This window comes from Meles meles, chromosome 10 (assembly GCF_922984935.1).
Source record: "Meles meles chromosome 10, mMelMel3.1 paternal haplotype, whole genome shotgun sequence".
Taxonomy (NCBI): domain Eukaryota; kingdom Metazoa; phylum Chordata; class Mammalia; order Carnivora; family Mustelidae; genus Meles; species Meles meles.
The window spans coordinates 11,605,824-11,625,204 of NC_060075.1; the positions used below are offsets into that span (position 1 = coordinate 11,605,824).

The following is a 19,381-nucleotide window of genomic DNA, read 5'->3' on the forward strand; positions in this document are numbered from 1 at the left end:
TTGACTCCTAAGAATTCTGGAAAAACAGGGTTTTTTATTTGTAGCTGTAGCCACAACCTGGCAGCATGGGGGTGGGTGGGAATGTCCAGGCCGGTCCACCTGGCCCAGTCCAGCCTCCTGGAGTCAGGGCATCTCCTGGCCTCAGCAAGCAGAGGACGCAGCTGTTCGGGCGCCAGCCGAGGGCATCGGTGCAGCAGTGAAAGCAGCAGCGCTCAGCCTGGTGCCCCCACAGGTGGGGTACACCTGGAGGATGGTGCGTGGTCCCTGCGGGGTGGGGTGTGCTGGAAACCTGGAGCTGGGACTCTGCAACCCTAGGCCCTGCTGGGGGCCCCCCCGGACAGGGTGCCTGGGATCCTGGGGTGGGGGTCGGTGTGGAAGGAGGGGCTGGACATCAAAAAAATAACTGGGGGCGTGGGGGCAGGGTGGTCTCAGTGTGGGTGGGACGCTGATGGGGAAGGGACTCGCCCATCCCCTGCTCAGGTCTGGGCTCTGGCAGTGTGGCACTTCCGGCAGAGCACATGGCCATCCAGGGGGAAGCAGCCATTGTCATCCGCCTCGATGGACAGCGCTTTCCCACAGTCCTGGGAGACAGGAAGAAGAGCCCGCTGCTGGAAGGCCGCTGTGCCCCCCTACTTTAAAGTAGGAAGACCAAATGCCTCATGGCTTGACTGATATCTGGGTCACTTCCTATGTCCCCAACCACACGCACCCCCACTCCTAGCCTCACCTCTGCTGCCACTCTTGTCCCCTAGACCCCTCGCACCCAAGGCAGGCAGTGTGGGTGGAGCTGCTTCCAAAGCGCCCACCCAATAAAAGACGGGGACCTCACGGCTCCCACCTGCCTCAGCTCCCTTCTCTGCCTCCTTTAACTCCACCCGGCACAGCCCCCTCCCCCACCCCCTCCCCCTCCCCCTCCACTGTAGCAAAGCACAAGCCCCTTACCTCCCACTGGTCACGTCCTTTCTGGTTTATCCAAACTCAGGGACCCCACAGCCCTCCCCCTCATCTTGCACAGGGACAGGAGCACTGGGTGGGGCAGGCTCGGGCATGGCCCCCACCACCACCCAGCCCAGGGGGCCGGAGGCACAGCCAACCTCACACTTGTAGCACTTCATGTGGAAGTTCTTATCCAGAGCCACCACTCGCACGGTCTCCTCGCGGCCAGGCTCAGGCATGATGGGTCCTTCGCAGACAGAGCACCTGGGGGCGTATTGCCTGGAGGGGTCCAAAAGTAGGGCAGGAGTCAGAATGGGGGCACAGGGTACCCAGGGCTATCCATCGAAGTGCAGGGAAGGAGATGACATGCTGGTTGCACGGCAATGGGGCAGACATCTAGGCCCACACCCCTAGGCAGAGGAAGCTCAACAGGGAAGTCCTAAGACAAGCCACCTTCAACAGGCCCTTATCAAGGGGAATTTACTGCCTTTCCCCCACCGTCCCAAGGGCCCATCCACTCCAGGAACCTCGGCCACGAGGTCTTTACCTGGTGGTACAGACCACAGCCAAAGGTGCCCTGCTCCAGCCCCCATGCCTGGACCCGGGACCCTAGCCTCCCCTGCCATGCAGGTGTCTCCGCCCCACTGGTGGGGTGGGTGGAAGGAGGGATGTGAAGTTCTGGACACCCTCAGGTGGAATTCTGAAAAAGTACACCTCAAACACTGGCAGAGGTGGGAATGAGACTGCAAATTTCTCGCACCGACCTTGAGATACACTGTGGGATTCTGCTGAGGACCTAGGAAAGTAGCCACCTTGTAAACAGTGTTTCTAGGAGAACACCAGAACTCCAAAAAGCTGATCTCCAAAAGAACTTTCAGAGCCCAGCCTGTGTGTGAAATGAAGTCATTCCAGCACACATGGTTGAACATAAGACCACACCCAAAGGAAGCCTCAGTGAACCAAAGGCCAAGGGGGCCCTACCGGAGTGGGACTTGCTACCAAGTTCTGAGACCCCTGGACAGCTACATCCAGACAAATGGGGCTCCTGCTATTGGACAGAATGTGGGACCAGAAAGTGAAGCCAACGGTTTGGAGTGGTCTTGGACTTGGGAGGGCAGCCTAACTCTCAGACAACCTCAGAGAAGAGCCCAGGAGACAGGAGGTGGGTCCTCACTTGTGGTAGTCAGGTACACAGTGGGGCCGGTTGGCCTGGTCCACAATGAAGGAGGTGCCTTCCAGGGGGCAGGCGCAGACCACACAGGTGAAGCACTGCGGGTGGTAGGCTTTGCCCGTGGCCCTCAGCATGCGGTCAGTGATGGGCTGCCCACACGTGTTGCACTTCTCCAGAGTGTCCTAAGGAGGCAACAGTAGGGCATTGGCAAGGAACTGGCACCCAAAAACCAGCTGCCAGGGCACATCGGCCCTGCACTGCCCCCTACCCGCTGGCAGAGGCTCCAGGCAGCACCGCTCAGCCCCAACCCACTCAGCCCCAACCCACTCAGCCCCAACCCGGACTCACAGTGTAGCAGCCCTCGCAGTAGGGCGCCCCCTCCAGGCTGTAGAACTGCTGTCCTTGAAGCTGCTGCTCACATTGGTGGCAGGTGAAGCAGGTGATATGGAACAGCTGCCCCAGTGCCCGGACCGCGGGCTGTGTGCGTGCCAGCGGCTGACGACACCGGCCACAGGACTCTGGGAAGGCCGGAGAGGACAGAAGTAAAGAGGAGAAAGGAGCGCGCGAGGGTCCGGCCACCCCAACAGGGAGCAGAGCCCAGGTGCTGGCCAGCACTGCAAGGCCAGGGGCGAGGTCCCAACGGCTCGCCAGGGAGCTCACCGTTGACAGCCACGTTCTGCCTCTGAGGGTGCTCCATGTCATGCATCAGCTGCTGGGTCAGCTGCTCCAGCTCCTCCACCTCCTTCAAAGTCAGAGGTCCTGGGGCCCCAGGGGAGCGTCCCTGAAACGCCAACACTCTCTTCATACTCTCCCGAGGGCCACCCTCTAAGAACTTTCCCCAGCCAGCTTATTCACCTTCTTCCAAGACAGACTAACTCCCCTCCCATCTCCCAGACACTCAGGTTTGACTCAGAAAGCTGCTCATCCTCCCTCCCTGACCCCCCGCACCACAAGATCAAGGGGAAGGGGATGACCCTTCCGCCCACTTTGCCCAAACCCCCCCGGGCAGTGACGGACAGGCCAGAACAACTGAGCAGACAGAGGCCACGCACACACAGCAGCTGAGGTTACTGAAGCACCCGACACACCAGGCCACGCGTCAAGTCCACGGAGCATGCTCAGACATGGCCCCCCCACAGGAGAGGTTGGCACGTGATGGCGTGTGCACCCAGGTGCACACACACCTACCCGGCCCGCCTGCTGCCGAGCAGCCCCTGTCAGCGTGAGGATGCAACACAGGCGGGAATCACAAGTTAAACCCCCAGAGCCACCTTTTGGAGCCCAGCCCCCAGCTCCCCAAGCAGGGGTCCAGGAATACCTGACCCCAAACCCTTCCCTGTAGACCTCAGAGGGCCATTCGCTAGAGCTGCCTACCCTTCTATTAATGGCATCCCGAGAGAGCTGGAGACGGGGGTGGGGGTGCCAGTTAGGTTAGGGGGGCACCGCCAGTCACCCTGAGCCATGCCAGGGGCTGTGTGGCCTGCACCAGCATTTCTATGACACTCCAACAGAAACACTGGGTTGGTTTTCTCTATACTGGATAAGCACACCCAGGACTGAGGCCCCAACCACCGAATGTTCTACCTGCCAATGCCTTCGTTCCTGTAACGCCTGGAACCTCAAAGCCTCCCAGCTCCCTCTCAGCCCTGGTTCCCCCATACTCACACTCGTGTGCATCCAGAGCTACCATCAGCCTGGGGAAGCAGGGCTTCATGAAGGCTCCAGCTCCTAGCCCTTGCCCCAACAGACTCCTACCGCCTCCTGCCCTTCCGTGACTGTGGCCCCTGGAAGCCCCTTCCCCAGTATAAGCCTCCCCGTCTCTTCTCCCAGTCTCCCCTTCCTAGCATCTTGGGGACAGAGGAAGAGCACCCAGCCAGCCCTTGCTCTCTGGGGCCACCTGAGGTGTCCATCCCATTCTTTTAAGTATGAGCTCTTCATACACATCGGCTCCCCATGGGTATGCACACGCCTTCGAGACCCGCTCCATCCAGCCAGTTTTCCCTCTCTGCCTGCCAGCCGCAACATCCACGGTCGGACCCCTAGCTCTTCCACTCCAACAGCTCCAAATGTCCTTCCGTCTCAGGCACCTTCCACTGCGAACACTTCGGACCCGAGATTCACCCGTCTCAGGTAAATCTTCCTCCAAGACCCTGGTGTTGACCTCCCAACAATCACCTTCCTCTCTCCCTCCCCCTCCGTACCTACTGAATGCACCGACTCAGAAAAGGTTCCTCTGCTTCCTGACCGTCCCCAGGTGTGTTGTGCATCAAAACCTCCCAGCTTCCCTCCCCCAGGTCTGGTCCCTGAACCATCTATTTCAACAGGCCCTCGCAGCTACTCGTGCCACCCTTAGCCACCATGGCTGGCTTAGCCCGCCCCATCTCAACCCTGGCTCATGCCACTGCCCGCTTCCTGCTTCTGCCTCCCAGCTGCAGAAAGTAGGTGGAGAGATCCCTGAACACTGCAGAGTGAGTTCACAAAACACTGCAGCGCCCTCTGTGCCCTCCAGCCTCAGCCCCAGGGGGGCTGTCTGGTATTTGGCTCCTGCCGATTCCCAGTCGCCTTCCCCACAGCAGCTGTTCCAAACCTTTCCATCTCCTAGAGCCCCCGACTGCGTCGCCCCCTCGCTCACCGATGACCTCACCTCCTACATGACTGAGAAGATGGAAGCCAGCCAGCTCCAGCTCCCTGCTCGTTCCTCCTCTCCCAGAAAACACGGTGGCCACACTGCCCTTGCTCTCTGGGAACGCCTGGGGCGGTGGCACCATGTTCCCCTCCAGGAGGCCATGCCAGCAGCAGCCCCGGCTTGCAAGCATCACGAACCCCTCTTCCAACAGCTTCTTCCTCCTGGTTCTCACACGCGCGCTCTTCCCTGCCGCTTCACCTCCCTGCCAACCTGGGGGCAGGCTACTCTGGCAGCTCCATTTCTCACCACCTACTGACTCACCTCCTTTCACTCTGTCCCCAACACAGGGCACCAAAGGGCCACAACAAAGTCATCTATGACTTCAGAATGGCCAAATCTCTGACCTTAGTCCTCGTCCACCTCAAACCCCCGCCGAGGAACTCCTCCGCCATCACACTGTCTTGAGACCCCGCCCCGACTTGGGACCCTCCTGCTGCCCATCTTTCCCCTCCCACCTGGTCAGCCTGAGCATCACCCAAGGTTCTAACTGCTAGACCCTCAGCTCCTCCTCTCAGCATGCCCTGGGCCCCTCAGCAGCCCCTGCTGCTCTGGTATCATCACACACTCCTCAAGTTCAAAGCCCTCTCCTGAAACCCAGTCCTCCATTTCTAACTAGATGACAGTTCCAGCTGAGACCAAGTCCTCCTGGAACCTGTTGCTCAACATGCTGACAGCTGGGCCCCTCCTCTTCCCGTCCAAACCATTTCCCCTTCTGGAGTTCTCTATTTTGTCAGCAATACCGTCATTCCCCAACACACCCCTCCTCTTCCACCCGCCTATCGGTTACCAAGCCTGGAGGCTCTTCCTTTTTAACAGTTCTTGTATCTGGGCTTTATTTTTCACTGCAACTAACACTACCACGGTCGCCCAGGAGTGAACTCCCATGCATCACGGACCTCCTACCTCTAGCCCATGCTTGTGCTGGAAAAATTTCCCCCAAAGCTTCCAAAAGCACAGCTGTCACCAGCCCTCCAACCCAGCCACATGACTCCTCAAAACCCAGTACCGACTCTCCAGGACTCACAGGCTCCCTTGGTGTGTTGTCTTACTTCCTCCTCCCTCAAGCCCCCACTTACCTATCTCTGTAAGTCCAGCTCTGCATTACTGCCACAGGAACTACTTTCTCTTCTCCAAACACCCTGGCATCCCTGTGCCCTTGAGTCTTGCTCATGCCGTTCCCACTCAAATGCCCTTCCCTCTCCTCTCGGGTACCTCAAGTCCCACCAACCCTTCAAGGTACACTAGGCCTGTCACACCTTTCCTAACCTGCAGGCTCTCATGTTGTTGCCTGTCTGGAGCTCCTGTAATGGCAGATTCTGTAAAACTCACAGGCACCTGCATCCCTTCCATTGTGCCCGCCCACTAACACATTCGTGCCATCGACTAACATGACAGTTTGTAGGACCATGTGACCGGCAGGGTCCCCTCAACTCAGATCTTGCCCCCTGCACCAGAAGGCAAAAATGGTCAGACAGGAATGATCACTTTCCTACGCTTAGCATTCAAGAGCTAGATAGAGATCCCAGGCCTTTCTATGAGTTAGCTCACCTAATCTTCAGAACCTCTGTGTAGGGTTACGGTGGGGAAACCGAAGGCCAAAGTTCACCTAACTTGCCTAGGGTCTTGTGAGCTGGGAATTCTATCCCAGGCCCGTCTGACTCACTCAGAATTCACCTCTTCGAGAGATCTCTTCCCTCCAGAGCAAGAGCACAGTGCCTGGCACTCAGAGGACGCTGGCTCAGCCAGTGTTTACTGACACTGTGACTCTTATCATCAGATGGGCCCCGGGGCACTGAGAGTGGTTCAGAGCAGCAGAGAGATTAACTCGAGAATCCAAAAAGGGGAAAGAAGCAAGATTGGACCGGTGATGATCTCATCCCTCCATTTAACATTCTAGGGGGCAGGGTGCAAGGGAAAGTCCACCTTAAGGCCCCACCCAGACCCAGACCCTCCGGAGAACCTTCTCTTACCACTGACCCACCAGGCCAACTTCAGAGGCTCAAAAGTCCTATCCCACTGTTTCCATGTCCACCTCCCTCTCCGAAGCCACCTCTGCCCTCATTCTCTGGCTCCTGACTTAGCCCCCTCCCCAGCTCCCTGCTCTCAGCCTGGTCTTCCCACTCATCCTCACCTGATTTTGGTTTTGAGCCGATGGGGGCACCGGATGCTGTTTCTCCTGCACTCTGGGCTTCTCCTTCTGCTGAGCATAGGTGAAGCTGGGGGGCTGAGGGGAGCCTGTGCTACTGGAAGAGGGAGGTTCAGGGGACCCCAACTTCTGACTGGGCTGTGACCCGGGTCCACCTGGGGCTCCAGGGCTGAACTTGGAAGCCACAGGAGTAAACTTGGGAGGGACCGGGGAAAACTTAGGGGCTGGAGACGGGGCTGGGGGTCCTCGAGGCTGGGTGTTAGTCAAAGGTACAGGCTGGGAGTGCGCCTGGGGCTGGGGCTGCACGTGGAGCTGGACCTGAGGCTTGGCTTGGGGCTGCACGTGGAACTGGGTCTGACTGGGAGGCTTAGCCTGTGCCTGGGCCTGGGGCAGAGGCTGGGAGCTAGCAGGGGACTTCCAAGGAGGCAGGGGTGCTGTGCCCCCAGCTGCAGGCTTCGTACTGGACTTGGGAATGAATGGAGTGGCGACTGGTGGGGGTACATATCCAGACGATACCTGCAAGGAACGGGAGGGAAGGGAAAAGCAGCTCAGTGAGAGGGGCGGGCGCCTTTCCTCCCTGCCCTGCCTTTCTTCCTCTCCCATCCATTACCCGGGCTTTGAAGGGATCATTCCTGGTCATGTCATCCAGCAGCGAGGAGAGAGAGTCAATCTCCAAATCAATACTGCTCACCTTCTCCCTGGTCTAGAGGGTAAGGGGTCAGAGCAGGGATCCCAGGTCTCCATTCCCACCTCACCCCCATCAGGCCAGAGGTGCAGAGGTCAGAGGTAAGGACTCGCCTCTCCTCCCCCTCGGGGGTGTCCCACTGTAGCCACCCCTCCCAAGCCCCCATACCTGTGGTGGGGGAGGTATGGCAGCCTCAGGCCCTCCCTCTTCCTCCACCGGAGGCGGAGGGGAAGGGAAGATCTCCTCCTCCAGAGCCTCAGAGGGAAACGGTTCCTCCACAGGCGGAGGGGGAGGTGGGAAGGCACCTCCTAGAGCACCCTCCGAGTCGTCGCCATCTCCAAGGACAGGAGGAGGTGGCAGGGGAAAGTCTGAGGTAGGAGAGAGAGAGAGGACAGTCAGGTGAGAAGACAGTCTGCAGGCGACCCCTCCACCCCTTACCCAAGTTACTCTCCTTCTACAGCTCTCACCCCTAACCCAAGAACTCTCCTGGGGCTCCAGAGCTTGCGGGAAGGAAAGGGAGAGGCAGGGCGCCCTGGGAGCACTGGGTCAGTAAAGGCGGGGGACTCGACAGTGGAGTGATGCAGCTCCCGTTACACTCGGGAAAACGGACCCAGAGGGGAAGATTCGTGCCCCACATTCCCGCCTCCCACCCCCAGGCGGGGACTTGGAACGGTCCCAGGAGCCCTGGCTCCCAGCCATAAGCTCCACGATGAGGTAAGAACATCTGCTCGGGACAGGGAGCTGCGCCCAGCCCCCTTCGTCCAATCAGACCCCCCAAACTCCCGAAACCACTGCCCCCGGCCCGGCGCATACCCGTCGGGGTTCAAGCCCCCAAGCCCAGCCGCATACCTTCAGGGGGCGGCGGGGGGATCTCGCCCACCCGGCCCATCTGCGCGCGCTGGACCCCGGCGGCCGAAGGAGGCTCGCTGTCCCCGGGCCGGAAAGGATTGACTTTGGGCTTTGGGGCCACCACCGGGCCGAACTTCTTCTGTGGGGCGTAAAAAGCCGGAGCCGAGACCGAGACCGAGACGGAGATCGCGGGAGGCGGGCGGGGGGCCGCCATGGCCAAGCCGGGCTGCTGGGGGGAGGCGGCCAGGTTACGCGGCGCCGGCCGGCCCGAGGACCCCCGGCCGGCCCGACTCCCCGCGGCGCCCTCTTCCCCCCGCCCCTCCCTGTGCGCTGCCGCCGGGCGGCTCCCCGCGCCTCACCGCGGGCTGGAGCGTGCGCGCCGCGTCTCGGGTGGCCGCCTCGCAGCCGGGTCCCACGACTCTGCGTCCGGGTCCCGAGCAGCCTCCAGCCTGGGCGGGGAGGGACGCAGGGAAGAGGGAGGGAGGGAGGGGGCGGGAAGAGAGCGGCGCTCAGACCATACAAGGAGCGGCCCGGAGAGGGGGGCGGGGAGAGGCGGGGAGAGGCTGGGAGGGCGGACCCGGCAGGAAACTCCCCCAGGAAGGGGCCCTGCGCCGGACCCCGGGAGGGAGTCTCTGCCAAGGTCCTCCCGCCCCCGTCCCGCCGCCCCCGCCGCCCCGGCTGGGCTGAGACCTCCCCTCCCCAGGCACAGGCCTCTGATGTCATTTCCTGACTCGCCACCACCTCCACCACCACCAGCGCCCCCGCCCGACCCCGCGGGTGCCCGAGATCTGACTCACTGTCCCCACTCCCGGCGAAGCCGGCGGAGGTCGAGCGGCTGCCCCGGGGGTGGCGAAGCAGCCGGACTGCGCCTCCGCCGGGGCCCAGCCCCCTCCTCTCTCGGCCTGCCGCTACCTGCCCCCGCCACCTCCGGCTGCTCCTCCACCTCCTACCCAGCCGCCAGCCACGTCCCCCGTCCCCTCCGGCTCAGCCCAGACTGGCAGGACTGCAGGGTAGACGGGGATGGTGAGTGGGAGATTCTCCCTGCCCTCGTCCCCCGGGTCCTTCTGTGCCCCCGAGGCGGGGTGTGAGCATGAAATTCGAGGGTCCTTGGAGGATCCTAACTTAAAATCTTGGGTGGCCGCCTAAGGCTTCTGGGAATTCGCATCACCCGCGCTCCAGCCGGCGGATCAGTGAAGCTTCGTGGGAGAGAGAGACTGGGAATGGGGGGCCCCCGAGGCGAGGGCGGCGGGCTAACTTGGGGCGGGGGAGGACGGAGGTGGACCCCCGCAACAAGGCTTCGACAGTACTTCAGCGCCCACCGTGGCCCACCGTGACCCACCCTTCCGAGAGGCTTTGGGCCGCGAGGCCGCCCCGGGACAAGCGGAGCCTGCGTTCGGTGGAGCCCCCCACTGGTCCGACCGGATTCCACGGCCTGGGCCTCGGCCCCTGGCTACGGAAAAGGGCCAGACCTAGGCTTTTTCTCTTTGTTTTTAATTCAGCATGGAAATTTACCAAATTGCTGCCTGAATTCCAACACATCACTACTTACAAAGTAGGAGACATATGGCATTTCGGCCTGTGGGGCCAATATATCACCCGCGGGTGCTTCCTTTTCTTTCATTCTGTGCTGCCAGCCTTCACTGCCATCTAAGGCAGTCAGCGTCCTTGTGCGCACCATACTCAGTATCCTCTTCCAGTCCTTGGCCCTAGGAATGGGCCATTCGACCACAGTCAGGGAGCCTCGGGGCTGTGCTCTAGAGACCTCCAGACTCAGCCCTCACATTCGCACAAGAAAACAGGCCGGGAACTTAGGAGATGGGGCCAAGTCCCACCCAGTAAGCTGCAGGGTCAAGACTAGAACTAGGTATCTGGAGGGCTGTAATGTGAGAGCTCATTCCCCTGCGCTCCGGTATCAGGTAAAGCAACCCTGGATACAAGAGAGCAGAATGAGGTCAGGGTTCAGAGACCCAGCCCGAGAGCACCAAATAAACGGCAGCTGTCTATTCTCTCTGCTTCATTTTTCTCTGTAAAAGAGGGGGTGATCTTCAATCCACCAACCTTATTGCAGTGTTATGGGAAAATAAATAAAACTCCATACCTGAAAATGCCATATATTGCTCAGTATTATTTTCAAGCCCCAGTTCTGGCCAGAAGGGAAATTCTGATGGATTAACCTAGAACCAGTTCCCCTTGGAGGTTGGCAGGCAGACCTCTCATGGGCCTTGGTACACACAAAGCCCTGCTCCTTTCGTCCACCTCATCCAAGAACTTATTCTACCTGTGACTACGTTTTCATCTCCTTCTGTGACCCCACTCTTCTTTTCTCTAGCGTCCTGCTGTCGTCACTGGGATTTCTCGCAGTCACAAGCATGTCTGGCCATGTATGATACTAAGCCTGCAGTGGAGATCTCCTCTGACACGTAGGAGCAGGTTCTGGGCCTGTCCCTATGAAGATCTGCTGGAAATTTGATACTAGATTTTCCGTGCATGTCGGAGATTGTGTCTTGGGCTTTGCGGACCCAAAGTCTCATTGCCAACCCTTCAAAAGACAGGTGGCCCTTGAACGGCATTGGTTTGAACTGTGAAGGTCTATTTATACACAGGGTTATTTCATTTTGTCTTTTGAGAAATACAGTACTGTAAATGTATTTACTCTTCCTTAAGATCTAGTTAACATTTTCTTTTCTTTAGTTTCCTTTATAATACAGTATATAATACATATACCATATAAAATATGTGTTCATGGTCTGTTTATGTTACTTCCAGACAACAGCAGTCTGTTGGTGAAGTCTGGGGGAATCCAAAGTTATTGGTGGATTTTTGACTGCACAGGGGTCAGGTCCCCTAACCCCCATGTTGTTCAACAGTCAACTATATGCCCACTTGGGGAAAAAAGTTAGGAAGATGGTTTCCAGATAGCATCGCAAGAGTAAAAGCCATCTACCCTCCAAATGTCTCCCTAAGGAATATGCATGTGCAAAATATAGTACGTTTAATTGTTAGGCAGCTGAACCTATTTATAAATCAAGAATAGAAGAGTGCGTAGGCAGGCTTCGTTTTACTGACAACTAAGAGCATTTGCGATACAGAATATTAAACCCAAGAGTTTTAAGCCAGCTTTCCTAAATACGTGTAGAAACACTGCAGAGCATCTCAGAAGGACACATTCACTAGGCCAAGATGTCTTAAGTACAGTTTCAGGGTCAAGGCTATCAGAACGTACACAATGAATAAGAGAAGCCCTACAGATTCTTAAGTATTTTCTTAAGTAAGCAGTTCTAATGGGCTTTTTTGGGTAATATGTGTAAAGTGCAGCAAGTGTACAGATGTTTCCACCAAATCATTTCCAACAGCCTGGGGCCAGGTGAGCGAGAGGACAGGAGAAAACTGGCCGTGACCTTTTGCCACAGAAAACATCCCTATACACCTCTGAGGATTAATATTCACCAGGTCTCAGACAGTTTGCTTCAAGGGCACACAACATAAATAAGAAGTTAGAGGCAGTCAAGGAAGAAAAAAAAAGAAGAAGAAGAAGGGAACAGGGCAATGAATTCAGAAATGAAAGAGGGATGTAATCACGGATGTCATCCCGAAGTTCTTTCTGTGTGCTGGCTGCCGATGGACAGACGGTCAGCAGGGCTCCAGGCGTGGCGCTGGCTGCTGAGACAACAGCAGAAACTACAACCACCATAACACCACCACCGTGTAACATCACCACCGCCACTGATAAGAGCACACGGAGGTAAGGGTTCATGTGTGCGGCAAGGCCCAAAACTAAACACTTTAAACATATACCCCTATTTTATCCTCACAATAAACCTGTGAGGAATGTACATTATTACCCCATGTTTCAGGTAAGGAAACTGAAGCCAACCAGATGTTGAATTTTCTTCACCTCTAAAACTGAAAAAAGAAGAAAAAAAAATTGTAACATCAAAAAAAGAGAGAAAAATTCCCATGCAAATACGTTATTATTTGAAGACATCCCCGCCCTCCACTTACACTCTTGCGGTCCCTCATTTCTTCCCTTCAAGAGCCCCAGCCTGCTGCATCGACAACCTCTTCAGGTCAGCCTCCAGCTCCATCCCTTATTGAAGTCCTGGTGCCTGTCTGTCTGTCTGTCCATCTGCATGTTTTGTATTTGTAGACACACTCATGTTTTGTATTTGTGAGATGAGATATAGATATATAGATATAGGTAGGCACTTTGGAGATTTCATATATATATACAAGCGACAAGCCTTTATACCCAAGTGTGAGCTGCTATCAGAGGACATGCTTAGGCTACAAGAAACCTTTTTGTATATTATACTTTTGTATAATATATAGTTTTGTATAATGGAACACTTCCAGGAGGCTTCTCAAAGAGTTGTTAACAGTGGTTGGTGTTATGGTTTGGAACTGGGGGCAAGCAGAAGACTTTTATAACCATTGTCTTTTTCTCCATGAACATGCATTCCTTTTATAATTTTTTAAAAAAGGAAAAGAAAGAAAGAGGAGCAATGACAAGGCCATGGTCTCTTTCCTCCTGTTGGAGTGCTCCCTTGCACTGAGTACCGGGAGCACATGGTCTGCAGTCCTCCCCCTTCCTCCAATATTTACTCCTCTCCTAGTCCCACTTGCATTTCTTGTGGGTACAAAATAAACTCATAGCTGGAAGGACAGATACCAGGCAGGGGCTGGGTAAGGGCTGGGTAGGGGCTGGTGAAGTACCCAAACAAGACCCAGGAAGCTTGGTGGCAAAGCCAACGAAGAGGAGCGTCCTGCCCCGCCCAGGAGTCACACCCCCCCACACACAAACACAACCCCCCTGGAAAGGATGCACTGACAACCACAAATACCCGCTTTGTCCTCCTGTCTTCCAGCGTCGCCCCAACAGGCTGATATTGAAACAGCATCCTCAATGTACTTTTCTCTTCCCTCTCTCACTTTGGTTCAACCAATATTTACTAATAACTTCTATATTCTAGGCACTCTGGATATAAAGATAAAGCCAGTTCTTGCCTTCAAGGAACTCTCCATCAAGAGGAGAAAACACTTACGTGAATATTTTAGTATAATAGGGTAAATGTTATGGTTAGGAAAGAAGCTTTCACCCACCCCATAGTGCTGCTTGGTGTGGTCACACTGCTTACAATAGCTGGGTGGCCTTCTGGCCCTTAAACCTCATGATGATCATCCACCACCAGGTCCCAAGCAGCAATGAGCAGAGCCTGCACAGGTCATCCAGGGAACAGAGGTCAGATGAGCAGCAGAAGTCAGGGCTCCATACGTCCCCAGGTCTAAGCCAGATGGGCACCCAAAGGCACTGCAAGTGTCAGCAAGGCAGAAATGCATGGTGGTTATGGAGGGCAGAGTAAGACAGATGGTCAGATGGCGGAGAGTCAGCAGCCCAGGGAGCTGGGAAGGGCAGACAGGAAAAGACACCCAGGCCTCCCACAGCAGCACAGGCAGGTTCCTGGCACGGGAGGATGAAGGCGGGAGGCGGCGGCCACTAGTGAGACATCTGCTGCCTTCCTTCTCCCTGAACCCAGGCAAGCCAAAATCAGAGACGGTCTGGCCTCAAAGCTCCTGTGTTCACCATGGAAAATTGCAGATTAGGTGGCTCTAGAGCGTAAACACCTCGGGAAGTAGGGGGTTAACTGTAGAGATAACCTAGCTGCTTGAGATGAGGACTACCGATGTTTCTCCAGTGGTTCCTGCCACCTCCACTCCCTCTAAGAAGATGGGCCTAATATGAAGAAACCCACCGGCCAGTCTCACAAAGGAAGTGGGCGCTCCCCAGCAAAGCCACAGAGCTAGTTCAAGCTTCCTCTCGCGCCTTCCTGCCCCTGGGTTTATTTACCTGCCATCTAGAGATGCCACCCACGTGGCAAACGGACATCCAGTCTTAGAAGGATAAGACAGGATCCACCCAGAACACAGATGTCTTCCTCCACAGGCTCTCTTCTCTCGCTTCTCCAGGAAGCCAAGACACAAGCCTTTGTACCAGAGTGTGAGAAGCTAGCAGAGGACTCGCTTAGGCTACAAGCAACCCACCCAATTCCCCCCAACCTGCCGTAATCTCTGTAGTAGCAGAGCCTAGCAGACCTAGCACAGCGCGCGCCGAAGAGCGGGACCCCGTGTGTGCACTTGCAGCCTGAAAGTGAGTTCCCGAGCCATGGAAATCTCACGCTAGATCAGAAAGGCCTGTACTTAAGGGCTTTTAAATTATCCTGAATCGTGTACCCCTGGGGATAAAAATACATTATATGTTTATAAAAAAAATAAGAAATAAATAAAAAAAATTTAAATTATCCTGAATCGTTCGTTTATCCATTTAAGATTTATTGAGTACCTACTGTGTGCAGAACTTTGTCAGGCGCTGGAGATGCAATATTGAGCAAGGAGCTCAAGCCCGCACGAAGGGCCACGCCCTTGGAGAGGCTACTAGGGGAGATAAATATTAATCAAATATCGTAAATGCAAAACTGCAGCTGTTACTAGGACCGCAAGCGAAAGACATATGATGCCTCAAGGGAGATGCGATCTGGTGCGGGAGCTTAAGGAAGGGATGGCCACGCTGAGATCTGAAAGATAAGAGTTAAGGAGGCAAAGTGGGAGGGAAAAGGCAGTCCACGCCGAGGCAGGAGCAAGAGCGAAGCCCTCGCTGGCTTGCAGGCACGCGCTGCCGGGGTGAGCCGAGGGAAGGCGGGCGGGGCCGGGCCCGCGGAGGGCGAGGCGGAAGCGCGCCCCGGGAGAGGTAGAGAAGGGGCGGGGCAGAGATGCGGAGCGCACTTTGTCCCGCGAGCCGTGGGGCGCCACTGCGGACTTTCAGGTTGAAAAGAATGGCGTGAAAAGACAGGAATTTTGAAAATCTCACGTTGGGGGCAAGGTGGAGAACAGCAGGAGGGTCTGGTACAGCAATGGACAGACTCATGTGGGAGGAGGGTGTTTGTGGAGAAGCACAAAAGTGGATAGATTGAGGGCTGTTTAGGGAAGAAATAATCGCCAGAACCTAAGGATGGCTTGAATCTGATGCCTGGGCAGGGAGGGGATAGGACGGGGGTGTTGAGGAGAAAGAGACATCGCGGACCCAGCACGGCGTCTGGCTGGTACCTACCCAGAGTGTGGTGCTCAGGGCTGAGAGCTGCAGGTCTGGGAGGAAGACTGTGTGTTTTCCTCCGGACTTGCCAAGAATGAGACGGTGTACAGAAGGCAGTGGGCTGTCCTGGTCCAGAGCACAGCAGAGAGAACTCCCCCGAATATCCACATTTACAAGTCATCTGGCTCCAGGTAATAATATGAAGCTGCTATTGACTGAAAAAACCGCTTTGTGAGTAGTTGCGAGGACCTAAGATGGGCTTTGATGGATTACAGCATTTGTGGGACATGTGGATAGGGAGGCACGGCTCTCCGAACAAGGAAGCCCCTCTCCAGGCCCCTCCGCACCTCCAGTAGGAGTGACGAAAGGACGCCTCCTCCCCGCTCCTCCTCCCCTCCCCACCTGGCCTCCCTGTGCTCGATTGCATTAAGCCCCTTAACCCCATGTGTCTGTCACTGTAAGAAGCCCGACATGCCCAGCTCACCCCACATGCTTGCCCTCCTGCCCACCTCCGAAAACCAGTGCCACCCTCGGGATCTCATAGCGGGGGCCCTCGGGATGTCATAGCCGCTGCCGGCCTGTTCTTCAGCATTCTCTCTCCACTTGCTCTAACCTGAATCACCTCTGAGGACACACCTCCCTCTGCAGACCGCTTAAGTGGCAGTAAAAATTTTCCCCCTAGACTTCTTACCAGTAGCACTGGATGTGGACACAGATCTCCCTTTCGACCCTCATTACTACTTCCACACTATCCTCCTTGCCTCCTCCCTAAAACCCCAGCTTTGACTATCTTGTCATCAAACTATACCACCTCCTGCCCATCTGTGGTACAGCCATCTATTGCCATGGGCCATTCTCCTTGTTTCTCAAGCATTGTCATGTCCTAGCTCACTAGCACTTCCGTTGCCATTAAGTCTTGGTGATTTCAACATCACAAAGACATCCTTCCTTCCCTCTGCATCTCTCTGTTCCTTGCACTTCTCTCATCCCATGTCTTTGCTCTGCCTCAACCACTATTCCCCTGGTAATACCCTAACCAACAGACCTAACTGACCAACAGAAATGTGACATGAACCATTATTTAATTTAAAAATAATCTAAAAGGGTGTTCCTGGGTGGCTCAGTTGGTTAAGCATCTGCCTTTGGCTCACCTCATGATCCGAGTGTCCTGGAACTGAACCCAGGTCAGGCTCTCTGCTCAGCGGGGAGCCTGCTTCTCCCTCTCCCTTTGCCTGCCACTCCCCCTCCCTCTGCCTGCCACTCCCCCACTTGGGCACTCTCTCTATCTCTGTCAAATAATAAATAAAATCTTTTTAAAAAAAAAGAAGAAGGGCACCTGGGTGGCTCAGTAGGTTAAGCCTCTGTCTTTGGCTCAGGTCATGAGACACCCCCGCCCCATTGGGCTCTCTGCTCGGGAGGGAGCCTGCTTCCTCCTCTTTCTTTGCCTGCCTCTCTGCCTATTTGTGATCTCTGCCTCTCTCTCTCTCTAATAAATAAATAAAATCTTTTAAAAAAAGAAGAAGAAGAAGAAACAGGACACAGTAACTTCAATAATACATTTAATATAATATACCCCAAATATTATCATTTCAACATGTAAACAATATTCTAAAATTATTAATAAAACATTTTACATTTTTGTACTAAGCCTTGGGGATTTGATACACATTTTACCGTTCAGCACATCTGGATTTGGAAGAGGCCCATTTCAGTGCTCAGCCACTAGTGACTACTGTAATGGGCAGCTCAGCTCTAGAAGCCCTTGAGCTACCCCTTCCCAATCACAATTTCAAGCAACCCTCTCTCCAACCAGCTCCTTATGTTTCCAGTTTATTCCCTTCTTCTAGCTTACCCTTAACAATCCTTGGACACACTGGGACCTACAACCGATGTCAGCTTTTCTCTTTACCTCCCCCTACATCATGCCCTCCCTACCTGGCTTAAATGCCTCAGGCAATCATGGGAGGTACTCCCTTGCACCTGCTTTCAACTTCCTTGTGCCTCCCATTTTGTGGTCCTCACTGGGCAAAACCCAACCCTGGGGTCAACCCAACTCTACCAAACCCACAGCCGCAGCCACGCAGCTCTGTGGAGTGGAGGCAAACACACAGCCCTTCTGACCAATCTCATTTTAAAATCCATGACAACAAGCCTTGAGGTGCTACTCAGCAACTCTACTTCCCCATCAGCACCCCAATTTCTCTTGCCCGTTGACTTCCTTACTCTGTTGAAAGACTTCTAGATCTTCCCTCTCTTCAACTTCTTCCCCACCCACCACCACAGCTTCCTGTTGCACTGAGAAAATTGACGAAATGGAAAAGACCTTGCCCAGGCTCCCCTCGTGTCCACCGCCAACCTGACTCTGCATCCCTGCCCTCTGCTCTCCTTCCTTAGTGTCCTAAAATGATGCATAAAGCCGCCACCACTCCTCCACTAGGTTCTACAACTTCTCATCTGTTCCAGGATGTTGCTCCAGGAATTAATGCACTCCCCTGAATTTCAGTGTTTCCTTCTCTACAAGATCATTCTCATTAGTATACAGATATTTGCTAGTGTTTGCCCTAACTTAAAAATTAACCCCATCCCCCCTCCCAGCTAGCTTTCCATTTCTCTGCTCATTTCCTGAGTTCTGTATACATGTTATGTCTAATTCCTCTTTTCCCATTTTCTCTTAACTTACTTTAGTCATCTTTGACCACCAGTATCGTACCGACATTACCTTTCTCAAGATCAACGATGACCTCCTTATTGCCAGTCAATGAACAACTCTCAGTTCCTACTTTTCTTGACATATCTGCTATGTTTGATTCAGTTGTTTACTCTCTTTTTTATGAAGCATCTGTTGCTTCACTCCCTGTGCATCATGTACTCTTATTTTCCTCAACCTCGCTGGTCCATACTTCTTATTCTCCTTCTCTAGCTCCAGCTTTTCTGCTCAGCCTCTAAGTGTTGGGATTGAGTTCTTGCATCTTGAGTCCACCCTGAGTCCATCCATCTGTGCACTCTTCTTGATGACCATACCCAGTCTCAAGCCTGTAAATGCCCTCTCTATGCTAATGATCCCCAAATGTGTATCTCTATGTGGATCTTTCCTATTACCCAACAACACATACATCTAACCTCTTAATCTTCATTCCCACTTGGTTATCTAGTTGACATTTCAAATATGCCCAAAACCCAACTTCTACTCTTCCCCCCCAAAACTTGTTCTACCTATAATCTTCCCTCATTCAGCTGATAGAAACTCCATTCTTTGGTTCAGGCCAAAAATTTTGGAGACATCTCTGACATCTCTCTTTCTTTGGCACTCCAAATCCAAGGAGTCCTGTTGACTCTGTCTTCAAAACATTCTGGCCACTCCTCCCCATCTCTATCACTACCCTCTTGGTCAGAGTCTCCATCATCTCCCCCGATTTACTGCACTATTTTGCCTCCCTACAGTCTACTCAAAATAATAGATGCCAATGTTATCCTTTCACCTTATTTCACATCATGTTACTCTGATCAAAACTCTCCTTTCTCATTTCACTCAGAATGAAAGCCAGAGTACAAGGCTCTACCCAAATGAGTCCCACATATTCTCTGAGCTCATATTCTATGACTCATTCTGCTCCAAACACACTGGCCTCCTTGCTTCCCCTCCAACATGAAAGTCACATTCCCACCCAAGAGCCTTGCACCTGCTATCCCTTTGCTTAAAAGGCTTGTTCCCAGATATCTGCACGGGTCACTCTAACATCTCCTTCATATTCTTCCTCAAATGCCACCTTCTCAGTGAGGCCACCCTGACCACCTGAGTTAAAATTACATATGTTTAAAACTAT

General features: G+C 54.5%; 2 protein-coding genes across 3 annotated transcripts; one reads left to right on the forward strand and one right to left on the reverse strand.

The window, feature by feature from the left end:
- Positions 1 to 14: 14 nt before the first annotated feature.
- On the reverse strand, positions 15 to 8,987 carry ZYX (zyxin). 2 transcript variants are annotated; one of them, XM_046020775.1, is made up of 10 exons: positions 8,833 to 8,987; positions 8,474 to 8,699; positions 7,793 to 7,992; positions 7,550 to 7,642; positions 6,925 to 7,455; positions 2,768 to 2,888; positions 2,456 to 2,625; positions 2,111 to 2,289; positions 1,095 to 1,215; positions 15 to 581 (listed from the first exon to the last, which is right to left on the reverse strand). In XM_046020775.1, the coding sequence occupies exons 2-10, from the start codon at positions 8,685 to 8,687 to the stop codon at positions 477 to 479; spliced, it is 1,734 nt and encodes a 577-aa protein (XP_045876731.1). In that variant the 5' UTR covers positions 8,688 to 8,699; positions 8,833 to 8,987; the 3' UTR covers positions 15 to 476. The 2 variants fall into 2 exon arrangements, with proteins under 2 accessions (XP_045876731.1, XP_045876732.1); XM_046020776.1 differs by having other exon boundaries at positions 8,474 to 8,702; positions 8,833 to 8,978.
- Positions 8,988 to 9,184: 197 nt separating this feature from the next.
- Positions 9,185 to 11,149, forward strand: LOC123951766 (proline-rich protein 18-like). Its single transcript, XM_046020777.1, has 2 exons — positions 9,185 to 9,496; positions 10,803 to 11,149. The coding sequence occupies exons 1-2, from the start codon at positions 9,190 to 9,192 to the stop codon at positions 10,895 to 10,897; spliced, it is 402 nt and encodes a 133-aa protein (XP_045876733.1). The 5' UTR covers positions 9,185 to 9,189; the 3' UTR covers positions 10,898 to 11,149.
- The last annotated feature ends 8,232 nt before the right edge of the window (positions 11,150 to 19,381 follow it).